Source organism: Onychostruthus taczanowskii, unplaced genomic scaffold (genome assembly GCF_017590055.1).
Source record: "Onychostruthus taczanowskii isolate IOZ18803 unplaced genomic scaffold, ASM1759005v1 scaffold53, whole genome shotgun sequence".
NCBI lineage: Eukaryota > Metazoa > Chordata > Aves > Passeriformes > Passeridae > Onychostruthus > Onychostruthus taczanowskii.
In genome coordinates, this window is record NW_024502902.1 from 5188204 (window position 1) to 5203270 (window position 15067).

General features: G+C 40.9%; 2 protein-coding genes across 2 annotated transcripts in view; one reads left to right on the forward strand and one right to left on the reverse strand.

Moving 5' to 3' along the window:
• The window catches only part of SYN3 (synapsin III), a 189981-nt gene that overhangs the window by 61178 nt on the left and 113736 nt on the right, over positions 1–15067 (forward strand). The window lies entirely within an intron of this gene.
• Positions 835–15067, reverse strand: part of TIMP3 (TIMP metallopeptidase inhibitor 3) — a 37606-nt gene continuing 23373 nt past the window's right edge. The window contains exons 2-5 of the mRNA XM_041416913.1: positions 12707–12789; positions 6633–6744; positions 5823–5944; positions 835–5188 (exon numbers count right to left, since the gene is read on the reverse strand). Of these exons, the coding sequence (XP_041272847.1) occupies positions 4991–5188; positions 5823–5944; positions 6633–6744; positions 12707–12789 (515 nt within the window). The 3' untranslated portion in view covers positions 835–4990. The remainder of the gene's footprint in view (positions 5189–5822; positions 5945–6632; positions 6745–12706; positions 12790–15067) is intronic.

Here is a 15067-nt window from a genome sequence, read left to right on the forward strand (position 1 = left end):
ACAGTGTTCCTTTGATGGATGACCTCCTGGAAGTGTTTATAATGAGTGCTCTCTGCAACGTGACACATACTTTAAGCACTTAAGTTCTCACATAGGAGACCCTCATCCTTCTATATCCAAAATTTTCAATAGTCTACTTTCTAAATCTTTGGATTAAACAGAGAACAGATTCAAAGATCTCTTTCATTCTTTCATCTCTGTAGAGACTAGATTTTCCAAGAGTAAAAAATGAGATGTAGGAAGTTTCTAACAGTAGGTCCATTTTTTGTGAGCATTTTAATTTATCTGAAAATGCTTTTTCTGAAACTTCTTTCTCACGAGAATAGGGCACTCTAAATCAGCCTTAAATAGTAAGCCTAAAGAGAGGACACAAGATTCTGACATTTCACAGCAGAAAAGATGAACTTCTCTTCACTTTTTCATGGGCATGCACCTTTCAGACCCCCCCATAATGATCAGTTTTCTGGAAATAAGAGCAATCTGGTAAGTGTTCTTCCAAGGACCTACTGGTGCTACAGCCTTGCTCTGTACTGACCTCCTATGGCCAATTAACAACTGGGAGTCATTAACTTCCAAATGGGTTTTTTGCCTCTCCTGGGCTTATGACCACAGTAACAATTCTTAGAGAGAACAACCTTTTAAAAAGAGGGGGGGAATCCTGAAGGGATCTTTGCCAAAGTGCAAGATTTGCCAGAGGTGGAATATCTCCTTTGGGACCAATAAAAGGGTATCAGGAAGGGGAAGGAAATTAATAAATCCAGTTGCAAATCCATTTGTGTACATTTGAAGTTGACAAAAACTAATACAAGTGAAGCAGAGACAGAATGTCTGTGATAGAAATAAAACCACTTTACTGTTTGGAATAAAAGGACACTATAAAAAGTGAACATTATGCAACATTACCTTAAAAGACAATATACATTCACTGAATATAAAATTTATAAATAACATGGAGGAAATCTGTAAACAGTGCTAGAAAATTTAGCAACAAATACATTCCTTCTGGACAAGATTTTTCACATGGGTTTGGTTCTCTCCCCAAGTTTCCATGACTATCAGGAACAGCACAGTGGCTCTATGAAGGAAGGACAGTGTCAGAGAGAAGGAGAAGCCAGTACAAGCAAAACAGCAGCAAATGTTTAGTGGGTTTTCTGTTTTTTTCTCAAGACTGATAGCCCCAGAAGTTACTTACTCTAAAAAAAGACCAAAACTTTTTGCAGTTCCCTAAATTAAATTCTGTCCTCCTAAGTAATAAAGCACGTTATAAGCGACCAGTATTTTCAGAGACATCTTCAACGATGGAAACTTGTTCTCATGGAGGCCTTTATTTCCAACAATCTTTACTGTAAAAACACAACAGTATGTTTCCCATCACTGTGAGGTAGCATTTCACTCTGACAAGTATGAATGGGATACAATGATAGATTCCTTTTTTGGAATAGTCCTACCTAAAGGGCCATGTAACTCTTCAAAACATGGGAAATTGGGACTTAAAAATGGCTTTTTTTTTTTTTTTTCCCCATACAAGGGAGGTAGAAGCCTCCCACAAGAGGACTTTACTTAAGGAACTCCATGCACAGATCTCCTCCTACTCTCTAACCCCACTGCCCCCATTTTGGAAAAGGCAAAGAGAATCTAACCTTTCCTGAACCTTCAATATCTATTTTTGTCATTTTAAAGGGGAAAACACTCTACAGCAAGTAAGGGAGAAAATACACATAAGAAACTGAAGAGCTTCTGTCTAGAAATTAGCTATGCACTTTAAAAAGTATTTTTAATAATGTTTGTGTGTCTAAAGCATGGTGGTAGGGAGTGTGTGTGTAATCCTGAACATCTCCATTAGCAGGCAGAAGTGACTTAGCAAGGCAGAAGAAAGGAGGGCTGACAGAAAGGAAGAAGTCTTTGAGTCCAATTTAGAGCCTGTTCAATCCATGGAATGGCTTCCACTTAAGGAGTGCCTTCAGGCAGCTCCTTAATGCAAGCGCAAGCCCAAGAAATGCATGTCCCTGATAGCATCCACAGAAACAAAATAAAGAAGCTTCCCAAAAGAAATGTATTTTCACTAGATTCTTCCCCCTCCTTTCGGCTTCACATTTTGAAAAGCCTTAAGAACTGTTTCTTTACACAGCAAGGGCAAAGATTTGCCACCAAACCTCTGCCCCTGCCAATCTAGCTGTCTTCATCTCAGAAACATTTTACCGTCTGCAAAACAAAGTGGAAATATGCTTCATTTTCTGGTAACGCATCTACTGTTTTGTTGTTTACAAAGCACATAGCTACATTATATCCTACGTAGGGACACAAGTCCTCATAGTATTAGAACGCAAATATTTTCACAATAATTTGAGTGCAATACTGTGATGTCTCAGCTAGCTAAATGAATCAGTGGCAGGTAAAATATGCAGAGCTGCAGTTTAATGAAAATTCAAATCAACACTTTACTGCATTGAGGGGCATTTTTGTTTAGCCTTCCAAAGCTCTGAGAAGTGGCTGCAGCTCAAAGAGACACCGGCTTTGCCAAGTCACCTAGAGCTTGAGGAGGGCCACATCCCGCAATGCCAACTCCAAACAATGCAAACGCTGAGGGCAGCTCCATTCTGCCCTCAGTGACCCTCACAAGATTTTGTCAGCCATGCAAGATTTGAACAGAGATTGTTCCACTGGGCCCAAAGCCCAAAACCATATATTGCCAAAAGGAACAATTTTCTGAACCACCACCACCACCACCTGATCCTGTGATAGGTGTCATGAAGCACCCTACTCTCCCTCTCATCTCCAGCCCATTATTTAGGAGTAGCCACAGGGAAGAGGACTTCTGAGAGTGTTCCAAATCTAAATCACAGGAAAATCCAATAAACTTTCAATGTGTTTTGTGCTGCATTGCCACTCAGAGCTGCTGGGAAAAAAATATATGCAGCAGACCTAGGCTCTTCTTACAGCAGTTCTGTGAAAATGCCCTTTAAAGTTCATGCTAAAAATGAAATTTTTACTGCAAAAAGTCATCCAGCAAATGGGACATTTCAGAGGATGTACATCTGGCAGAGCTCTGGTAGCACACAAGGAACTTAAAAAAACAACAGGGCCCTTCTCAGACACCCATTCTTTTCCATTTGGCAAAGTGGTTCTAAACAACTCTCCAGTAATTGAGGTCACTGACGGTAAAATGTTGTATTGCCCCAAGCTGGAATCACTGCAACAACTTTTTCCTGCTCATGGCAGCTCTGCTTTCTAAGTGGAATGAACGGAAGATATATGGAAACTTAAGATAAATAATCATAATAATACAAAAATGAAGTTAAGCACAATCTTCTCCCTGCCCAAGCCCTCCCCATCCAAAACTTAAGTCACCCATTTTGTCAGCACCCCTTCTTCACCATCATTAAAACTTAAAATACTTTTATTTGATAAGAAAAATTATATTATAGTTTTCTTAATAATAAAAAAAAAATAGAATGAAAAAAACTTCTCCAGTCAACAGCAAAGCACAAGACAGTAAGGCTTCTCCTCCCACATGACTGCAGAACATGGTTTGAGCACATGCACAGGGCTATGTTTAACAGTGCCTAGAGGGAAACACAGCACTTGACACAGAAGGAATCCTCCGGGCAGCTGAAAATTTTATGATCCCAGACAACACTTATTAGAAGACCACTTTTCCTTGCCTAGCCCACACACACACTTCCTTTCACCATATAAACAAATGCAGCTATTGTAGCTGCAGGGGAGGAACCATGGTGCAAGGAGTTACAGAGGAAACAATGACTGTAGCCACTACTGCAGATACACTGGAGCTTCAATATCTTAAAAGCGACTCACCAACTCGGAATGTCAATATTTCTGTCTTTAAAATACAATCAAACCATTCTTTTGTTTATAACACCAAGAAAATTCCACATCCTGTCAAAAATAGCTTATGTCATTATGTGTATATACATCTTAGTTCAGCAAAACACTATTTTGGCAATACTTTTTTTTCAATAATATGAGTTCTAGCAAGTCTCCCCTTTCCCTCTTGCTCATTACTGATTTACAGTTGTTATTTTTGCATCTGTTTGGTTTAAGGTGTTCACAAGCTGGTTTTGCTGTTGAAGCTAAGCTGCAAAAATTGCAGGGGCCAATGCTGCTCAAAACAGGATGGGACAACACTTCTTATGCTCTGCTGTAGTTGCATTTACCTCCCTGAAAATAGGGGATGGGGTTTTTGTTTTTGAAACAACAACAAGAAGAATACAAAACACTCTCTTTTTTTCTGGGTAAAGCCAGAACCTCAAATGTGCTGATGCATTTACACTGTGACTGAATTAGCAAGGACAGTCAGGCAATAATGCTTTTACCAGATGATGTGGTCAGACACACCAGGTAAAGTCTCCCACTGCTGGAGTCAATCACATTGCCAATCTCTCCTAGAGAGGAGGATTTCTTTTGGATGTCATTTTGTCCATAGTTTAGGCTGGGTTTCTTTTCATTTTGCTTCATTTGACTGATTAATCTGATTAATGAAATCTGTTTCCCTTAAAACAGATTTTTCTATGTATTTTCAGCACTTAGTGCATGAGGAGGGGTGATGGGAAGCCAGCGCATAGAAGAATACAGTGCCTAATTGGCATAGTTTTTAGATTTTTGTTTTCCTAAAAAAATAGAGATTATATTGCTACAGCTAATGATACATGTAAGAGAGCAAGAGCTCCATCTTTTTTTTTTTTTCCTTTTTTTTCCCTCCCATTTTTCCCTCTGGTGTGCAAAAGTAAGTTCCCAAATGTTGTCTGATCAAAATGAGTGGTATCAAAAAATGGAAAAGGTGATTACAAATTCAGTAAGGTAGCACAGACCTTTTTCTTTCTTTTCCTTTTTTTAAGTGTTCGAAGTGCTAGAATTTGCATGAAAATAGGCACTAATTTCATTGTCATCATCACGATCTGGTAAGAGTTAGTGTCCAAAGGAAGATCAGCCACAAGTAAGGGAGAGGGGAGATAAGGAAAGGGAAAGCTGCTCAGGGATCTGTGGCATTGATTATCGTTTTGTCTGGAGGTGCCCATCCTCTATACCAACTGCAGTAGCCTTCCACCCTCTGGATGCAGGCGTAGTGCTTTGCTTGATATCCCGAGTGGCCGAAGTTGGAGAGCATGTCTGTCCAAATGCACTCATTCTTGGAGGTGGCAAAGCAGGGCAAATAGTAGCAGGGCCTAATCTGCAATTGGAAAGAGAAATCAGGTAAGGCTACATGTAAAAACAACATTATATAATATGTCTTTTTAACAGAGACAAGTGATTCAAAATTCCACAGCCTAAAACCTTGCTTACTAATCCAAAATTCAGCCTCAGTTCTGTAAGCACGTAAGCATGTGCTTAGCTCCACACACACAGCTAATTCTGTCATCAAAAGGGCTTTTCAGGTGCAGAAAAGTTGAGCTTATGTCTATGTTTTTGCAGGCCTGACGCCATGTGCAAAAGTCTTAGTTCCAGTGCCAGGCTGTGAGGTTTTAAGTACTCAAAATGTTTACACAGGAAAAAAGCTGGACAAATCTTGCCAAGCCTTTGGTACCTGATTTCATTCACCTGCAAATGATTCTGCATAGATTCTGAAAGTCTTCCCCAACCCCAATTAACTCCAACAGGGTATTAAAGGCATAGACTCTGCATTTTTATTTGTTCTTCTCTTCTCTGGTCTCAACACTAAAAATGAACTTTACTTCTTCTCTGTAAAAATTGTTGTCCTCCATTTCTCTTCCTGGCTGTTCTCCAGCATCATTGACTATTACCAGCCAGGAGAAACAGAGTTCTTGGGCTTGAATGTCTGAATACCACCTTAGAGACACACCTACCTTGCAGCTACAGCCCAGGTGATAACGGTGGTTCAGTCCTTTGCGCTGGGACAGAGTCAGCCGGTCCCATTTCTCATACCAGTTGCACAGGCCAGTGTAAACCTTCCCCTCATACACCCGGCCTTGAAAACAGACACATGGTCACAAGTTAGCACTTCTCAGCTCAAGCACTTCTCTCATTTCCTGACATTGCTAATGCTCTCAATATGTTTGGCTTCAGCCACTGCTCAGCAAATGCTTTCTTTTTATTAACTGGTTCAGGCATCTCTGGCCAGTGAGATAACAGCACTTCTGAAAGTCAGAAGTGTTGTGCCAGCTGAGAGCACCACCAGCAACACGCAGGTTAGTAATGCTCTCCAGCTCCTCTTAACAACAGAGCAAATGAACTGACACCTTCCCTAGAAACAAGACTTGGCAACTGCCACATATCCATCCCCCTGCATCCTCCCAGCTCATTCTCCAGCTGATTCCAAAAATGACCTTCCATTTATGACACAGCCCAGTAACACCCAGTTCCCTGTGACAGACATGCCAGCTCAGGTATAAATTGAGAGCCATGAACCGTCATAAAACATACTGGTCACAGCATCTCTGTGTATAAGATACACTTTAGGAAAGAGAGGGACATCTAGAGAGTGAAGTGACTCTCAGAGTCACTCAGAGTAGAGTACTGAACACCAGAAAACTGCTGGCCATCTTAATACTTAGGAAATTGTGTACAGAGCTGTCTACACCACTGCCTGTATCCTCAGCAGGTGTGTGTATAAAACAGAAGACGTTTAACTCATGGAGAAGTACAAGGTCCGTTACCTGTAATCAGATATTGGTACTTGTTGACCTCCAGCTTGACTCCACAAAGACTCTCAGAGGCTTCTGTGTAGATGTACTGAACATGTGGCATTATCTGGAAGCCCCTGTACATCTAGAGAAAGAATAAAAAGTCATCTTAGGAGGACAAATTTCACTTAAGGTTCTTTACAATCTACATTCCTAGTTTGTGGTGGTAAGCAATTAAATTTTCTGCTTTTTACAAGAGTGAAGGAATAATGACACTGGCTGGACTCATGGAAGTCTCCCTACTTGATCTGCTGATAAAGCAGAAAAACCACCTGCTAATAAGCCACTGCAATTCAGCACAGGGACCAGTTTTTCCCATTCATATTAGTTCCAGTGGCACCGACTGAACAAAGTGCCAATGCTGCAGGCTCTGCCAACATCCTGAACATAATTTTCCCCCTTATAAAGGTCAGAATTAGGGAGAAATAAAATTAGTTCAAGCTTGGAATCTTTCTCCTCTATGTGCTTTAAACAATTTCTTCCAAACTAAGGGGTTTTTATTTTAAACAATTACCCTATTTTCCAGTGTTGCTCCTGTAAGAATTTCAAACCTTTGGCGCTTGCTCTAAGTCATCAAGCCAGATACCTCCTTCTCAAACGCACAGCACACGCAACTCCTGCTGACCTCAGCAAGGACTTACTGTTTCTCTAACTCAGTGAATGCAGACATTGAGTTCTACACCATCTTCTAAAATTAGTCCCATACTGATGGGTGCCGTAAAGAAAATATCATGTATACATAATTCATCTGCACTCCTCCTCCGTCTTCATAATCTTTCTTCCAGCTCAGTTTAATCGAAACATGAGCCCACAGATACACTGGCAGTTGGATTCAGTCAGAAATTAGCACATGTCCCCATGTGACCTGGCCTTATTGCTGCAATTTAGAGAAACACATGCCCACCTGTTAGCAGCATAATGAAGTCTTTGCATAGCAATGAAACAACCACTACATGTGTACATTGGACCCATCAAACATATCCTATTTTTGAAACACAGAGGATTATTTTCCTGAGAATTTAATATTTATTTTTTTTGTCTTTTCAAAGCATTCAGTCACTCTTTTTTCCCTGCCAACTCCACGAAGGCCCAATATTTAGAAGTAAAAGAAGAAATAATACAAGTCAGAGAGAACCAGTTTCCTGGCATTGCCCAGCCTATCCAGCCTATCCTTTTCTCTCTCATCCTTACTGATAGACAGCACATTCAGTTTAGTAGTAAATATTAATTATGCAGGCAAAAGAGGATCAAAAAATCCCAAACAATCCCAGAGCTATGGATCCCTGCTGCTGTGTCACCTAAGCTGTAGTATTCTTCTCCAGGCTGCATTCTATTCCTTTAAGTCTCCTATTACCCCAGGGTATTTCACCATTTCTCTACTGCCTTTAAAAACAACAAATCTTTTTCTTTCTGGAAGAATATCTGTTAATTTAAGAGACTTTATGCTAGGCCCAAATACTCAATATAAAACCATAAAAATTACTACTAATTCTGCTATGCTGAGAGGCCAAATTTTCTTTGGAGCATCTATGGAATGTCAGCCGGGTAAGTTTTTTTTCTCCTTAGATTCCCCTAATCAGTATGATCTTGTAACAGTGCCACAGCTCAATAACAGCACTGCTGGGTACAGTAAAAGGCACACTAAAGAGTTTGCATTTTCCAGCCTTTCTTCTATACCCAGCTAATATGCAAGCAAAGTACTTTTTTAAAATTAATCCTACTGTACCAACAAAAACTCATAGATCATGCTTGAAATATGACACTGCATCCATAAGTGGCAAAGTCTTTCAATGGAGATGGAAGAAGTGAACTTTACCTAATCTCTGCTTTATTCCTGCAATTTTCTTGGTATCGGATGACCTACTCAGATTTTCCAATCCAGTCAACAGAGCTGGAGATCTAGATTCTGGCACAAGAATCCTATCTGTCCTTGGATGAGTCAGTAGCCCTCAGCACACTTTTGTTTCTTGCTTCCCAAGGGCACTGTGAGGAAAGGCACATAGAATAAAGGTCATGTGTCCAGACCCCTTTCTAGTGGGTGTCACACCAAGACACTCAGATATCTCAGGTATCTAAGCAGATAAAACCAGCTAAGATAACAGCTAGGGCTGCCCAGTCCCTCCAGGCAGTGCATTATCAACACTGCAGAGAGCTGCACACTGTGCGTGGCAGTGCAAGGGATCTGTCACTCACAGTGCAGAGCTCCCAGTCATGTTGGGCTAATTAAGCATCTCTGTAATAAGGTCTGCATGTGGGCAGGCACACTTGGGGCCCTTTCTTCCTCCTGCCCACAGGGCTATAAGCTACCCTAATCATTCCCCTGGGAAGCTGTTCAGGTCCTTCCTATAGAACTGTTAGTCATCACTTTTCACATTTTCTAAGATATCAAACCCAACATAACTGCCTAGGAAGTAGCCAGTGATGCTGAACTGGGGCTTGTTTTTCAGCTCCTGGACCTAATTTCCTGTTCACATTACCATCAGGGCCACCACTGTCAGGACTGCTAAAGAAAGCATGCTCAGCCTCCCAAAAAGCACTTCAGCTCAGCCCTCAGTGATCCACATCGATGGGAGCTACTGCCATGCTGATTGAGCCCATGCTGGGGCAGACAGGGCCTCCCACACCCTCTGATGACTGAACAAAATTCACCAGTAGGACCTTGGTTCTCACAGAAGGAAAAAGAAAGCTTGGCAAGGGGGAATCCTCTATAGATGCCCACTGTTCAATAAAACAATACCTTGAGCATTATTTTTGGATACACAAAATGTCTTGGAAGTGCTGTTAGACCAGTCAGAAGAAACCCACCCATAAAGCTAGCCTCTCTCCTAACTGCTACCCTCAGAGTTCTCCTGTCCCCACAAATGTGTATTTTTGGAAGCATAATAATAGGGAATAAAGTATTAGCAAGCATGACGTGGTGATGTCTGCTAGTGCTGCTCTATTTCCATCTGTATCAGCATTCCCTTTAGTAGCCCCCATACTGCCTCAGAGATGCACAGGACAATCCTGTGGTGGTTCCTGCTGCTTAAAAAACTTCATCCTGCAAAACTGTTCATGATGTTCCTCCCTCTATCCCTCCCATGTGAGGCTGCACTAGATACCAAGAGCAGAGAGTCACACCTTGCCTAACCTTCAGCTACCTAAAATATAGGCAATTCACAGGAATTAGGCATCCTCTCTAGTCAAATGCCAAGAACAGACACCTCCAGAACAACTCAGCCCATCCTAAAATAGCTGCCTACAACCTGTGGGCTGAATTACATTTCAGTGGTTCCTCTCTCTACCCATTGACAATCAAGAGAGCAGGAAAGATTCAGCACCTCATTTTACTCTGTCTAAAATTAAACTAAATTAATCCTACCCCACTTCTTTCCTCTTGGGACTATCACATTTCACCCCATAGACTCATTTTACAGATAAGCAACAAACCAAGGAAAGTCTCCTTGCTTCTGGCAGCCTGTGCAGGGTGCTGCCATGGTCAACCAGGACTGTTTGTGCCCATGGAGGAGAAATATCTTATCTCCTTGTTTCCTTTGCAGTTTCCTGAAATAGGCTTGGGCCATTCTCAGAATGCACTGCAAGATCACAGAACACGTAGGGGTTAGATCAGTCCTGTGCATATTTATGACACGTGATCTCATAGTATTCTTACATTATTTGAGAAAGCAGTGAGGAGAGGCAGAGGTTGCTTGGAAAAGCACAAGGCCTCTTCAGACAACAAACCTGAACTCTACAAAGCTCAGCACTCTTCTGTCCCAGTGGGCTGACCTTGTGCTCCAGTCCAGGCCTCAAGCTGGTTTAGTTGTGAAATGCAGCAATGAGTTCAGGAATGTTAGTGAGATCAATAATCTAACCCACAAACTCCAAGGAGCCCATGAAAGGACTATGGAGATGGTTTGTTGCCCTTTAAGGCTTTCAATGCTTTCCACAGACAATTCAGCACACAATGATAGACTCAATGGCTTGTTTATTTTTCACCTGCAGGTGCAGAAGGGTTTATGCAGACTGACATGTTAGTTTTATCTTCAGAGCTGTTCCCATGAAGCTGTGCAGAGCCATAGGCCTCCCTGGTTCTCTTTTCAGCAGGAGGACAGTTAGCTTTCATTGGAGCAAACAAGGGAAAAATTTGCTGTGTCACTCTGAACTCCCCCACCGTATGGATCTAAATCCCTCTTTATACTGAAGTCTCTAAGCCCAGCAGAAAGACAGCAGGGTTTCCAAAGAAGACAGTTAGTTTGTTTGTTTATGAAGAACTTTGTCCTCCGGACATTCCAGTCCTACTGAGCACTTTGCCTCAGGTTCCTTCCTGCCAAAGGTCACAGTTAAATGTCCAGTGCAACATCCCACCAGCCCACTATCTAAGCAGCAGACACAAGCGCAGTTTGACCAACACACGATTTCCTCTTTAAAATCCCTCTGCTTTTGTTGGACATAACTTCCTAAAAAACACTCTGGAAATGCTCCGACAGAAAGGCCCCATGCTGCAGAATAACCCAGTGAAAACAGCCAGGACAGGCTCAGGTGTCTTAGTTAGAAGAGGGGCGGTGTGCTGAGTGGTAAATAGGGTAGTAATTCCTTTCAAGGGACTACCATCATTCTAGATCACTGTTCATGGTTGTATGTTAGACAGGAAGCACCAAACTCTTGGCACTGAGAAGGAGGAAAAGTAGTGGTACTGGACAGACCAGGATGAAATCAGAAAGAGAAGCTGATGAAGCCACTGCAGCATGTGGACACTGAGTAGTTTTGTGAAGCAGGGTACACTTGCTGAGCTGGAGAGTGAGAAAACTGGAGAAGGCACAGAGTGCCGCAAGCTTCATGAGGCCAACAACAGCCATAAAAAAAAAAAAAAAAAAAGTGTCAGCATTATCTCATTATTGCCAACACAACCAGTTGTTGGGTTTTTTGTTCTTTTTTTTACAAATATATATTTCCTTAGGAATCTTGCAGAGAAATTTTTAAGGTTAAGGAAGTCAACAAGCCCAGCACCTCATGCCCTCTTATTCAAAGTGCAGGCATTCCACTCTTGTGGAAGAGCCATGCTAGGACCAGATTTGGCTACTTGCATGGTTTTGCGACAGCTTATGAAACAGGCTTTGCGTCTCCTCCTCCCAGCTTTCGTGCTTAGCTATAAACTGCCTTATAAAGAGAGTTACTGTTACAAGGCAAGCGACTGTTTTTTTCTGAACCTTTACTTTGTCTAATATGTTTCAGATTTCTGCAGTCTCTGCCAAGCTTTTCCATTCCCTTTCTTTTTTTTTTTTTTTCCTAAAGACATAAACCAGTCTTATGACTGGAATGGCATTGCCAAGAAAAACAATCTAAGGCTGATTTTTAGCATTACATAACAAGGGGGCAGTTTAAGAAAGAAACCCAAGTCCAAAGCAGCAGGTTGAGTGCAGTTTGTGCAGCAAAGAATTAGAGCACTGAAGAAAGAAACTAAAGAAATCAAGCAACTTGTGTAGTTGTACCTCTTTTCATCTCTGAATCAATACTTCACAGCTCTAAGCCGACAATATTTAAAAGCTACAATGCTCCGTTTAGCTTTATATAAAGACTTCACTATATGATTTTCATTTGTTTTGTACATGGAAAAAATGCCATAATCCTAAAAAGTGGTCACAAAGAAAACAAGGAAAGAAGAGAAACGAGCACTCTCCCAAGGCTGGCAGACCCCCTACCATAATTTCCTTCTTGGATTTAATGAATGTGCTTCATGGAAAAGCTGGCCTTTCCAGTTTGAGACTGTGCATTTTGGACACAAAACACTTCTTCAGTATCTAGAGAAGACCATCTGGCATCTTTTAATACCAGAAATCTTGAAATAATGGGAGAATTCAGGTATTCAGCACTGTATGTCAGGAATGATCTCTTCCTGCTCCTTTCCCCTCTTCAGGCAAGTTTCTACCAACTGCTGGTTTCCTTCCATTCTGTATGGCCAGTACAAAAAGTAAAAGTGCTGTTAAGTATGCAAAGTGTTTGTTATTATGTGTTAATTAGATTCCTTGCCATATCTACTAGCCCATGGGAAATGTCTGCAAACATACCTTCATCTGCTTGACCGTGTATCGCATTGTTCCAAAGGGTCCATCTTTCATGAGCTTCTTCCCCACCACTTTAGCTCGGATCACTGTCATAAGGGAGAGAAAAATACAGCAAATTATAGACAACTTTACACAACATTTTTGCTATACCTTCCACTTAAAAAAAAAAAAAATCACAAAAAAACTGTTTACATAAGTTATCCTGTAAAATAAACAAAAGTCCAGGTCAACCTTCCTCTCAATTTATTCTAAGTCTCACACACAGTAAAAGTATGTAAAATGAGATGGCAAAGTAGGTATTTATTTAGAAGACATCCAGTTCTGTATGAAGAATAAGAACAAGCATTATTTGTGGTTAAGTCTCACTGAAATCTGCAGAGCAGACTGTAGGTGGGACCAAGACAGATTAAAATCTTTGCACCAAGCAAAGTTTGTAGTGCCTTAACTCTCAACATACAGGATGATGTTCAATAGGATAGTACTTTTACATTGTTCTTTGTGTGCCCAATGCAGCTTCTGTTTCCCAATAAACAACTCAGTACAGGGCACTGGAATATCACATATCTGGGATTTCACTACAACTGCCACCTCTGAGGTGCCACAAAACTAACAAATGCTCCCTTGAACAAACAGCTACTGTGCAAACCGGATTATTCAGCAACCATCAAGTGCCCAGTGAAAGCTGCCAGGCTAGGTAGAAGTCACCTGGAAATCAAACTAAAGCTGACCCCTCAGATCTTATGCACGCTGCACTGCATTTCCTTGTGGATAACAAGGGGCAGTGTGTGCTCTGTGGCACAGGTACTGCCAGTGTACCACAGGTGCACCACAGCAATGTCAACTGAGCCCAACACACCACAGATAAAGATTTTGAGATGCCATAGATAAGGATATTTTTTTTTTTATCTAGTGGGAAGTTTACAGTCAGTGCTTAATGAAGGGTTCTTTTGCTCATCCATTTTTGGGGCATTCCACACACACACAAAAGAAAATTTTAAAAACTCTTCTATCGATCCTCTTTGAAAAAGTTCTTCAACCACCTGCTCATCTCAGCAGAGGAGCAAAGCTCAGGGACAGGCAGGCATTATGCATTTTAATCTATCACAGAAAACAAGAAAAAATGCAGGGAGGCATAGAAATGAGCCAAAGAGGTGGAAGCAGGAAAACACAGTGAGTTATTTGCATTACAGCACTATCTAACAGCAGCAACAAAGTTCTGGGATACGTTTTGCTGAATATAAAGGACATTAAACAAACATCTTGCTGCATCTTCACTTATTTAGGTTTCAAATCTGTAGAAGCCCACTGGAAGGAATGGGGAAAAGAGAAGACTAAGGGTTTTTTTCACTACCTAGGTCCAACTAAGGAGGCAAAAAGCTTGCCCCAACTTTTGGAATAATTAGAAGAACAGATTTAAAGGAACAGATAGGTCTGGTTTTACACACTAGTTCCTGGACCTTGTTCCACAAGGGTGGTGTGAAATGAAGACAAATCCACTCTGCTCTGATTTATATCCTGTGCTTCAGCCAGACTTGTCAAAGAAATTTTAAACTAGGTAAGACAGTCTTGGCTTTGATTCAAAGAACCAACAAAACCTTCATTCACTGAGTGTAAAACATCATTTTTTTTAACTTCTATTTCCCAATGGCAGTAAAAGCAATTTTATTGATTCTTCTATTTAACAAGTTGTTCCAACTTCAATTTACTCTCATCTTCAAACTTTAGTAGCTATATTGAACTGTATGCTTGAGGCTGCAAATATCTTTAAAGAACTAGCTTCCTCCACTTGCTGCCCCCAACCACCACAACCACCAGCAAAGCTACAGAAACCAGACTGTCCAAGGGTGAGTGAGGAAGAACATAATTACTTAAGGCTTTGTGAATTCCAAGACAGCTTACTAACACTGGAGTCTATAGCAGAGAGTGTCAAAAATCTTATCTTCATCTGCTGATACACTGAAATTGAAAAAACTGGTACACATCTAACATGAACAAAAAAAATCTTATATCTTATTGACAATTATAAGAAATGTACTAAAAGTCAGTGCTACAAAATGTTAAGGTTTCCAAACCAGAATACAGTTAGCATATAAGATCACAAGCACATTCTCAGTTGCTGACAAAATATCTAAAAAACCATTTTCTTCATGTATTTCACTCCAAGCTTGTCAGCCCTTTGACTTCTAGTTAAGGTACCCACAGCCACTTCAGACACAAGCTTTGATTTATGGACTAATTAACAGTTTCACCAAATATTAAAAATACATATCTCTATTAGGACATAAGAGCATTCTGATTTCAATTAATAATACCCTTGCAAACAAGTAGAAATGTCTGCATTTTGCTATTATTGTTCCCTAATAA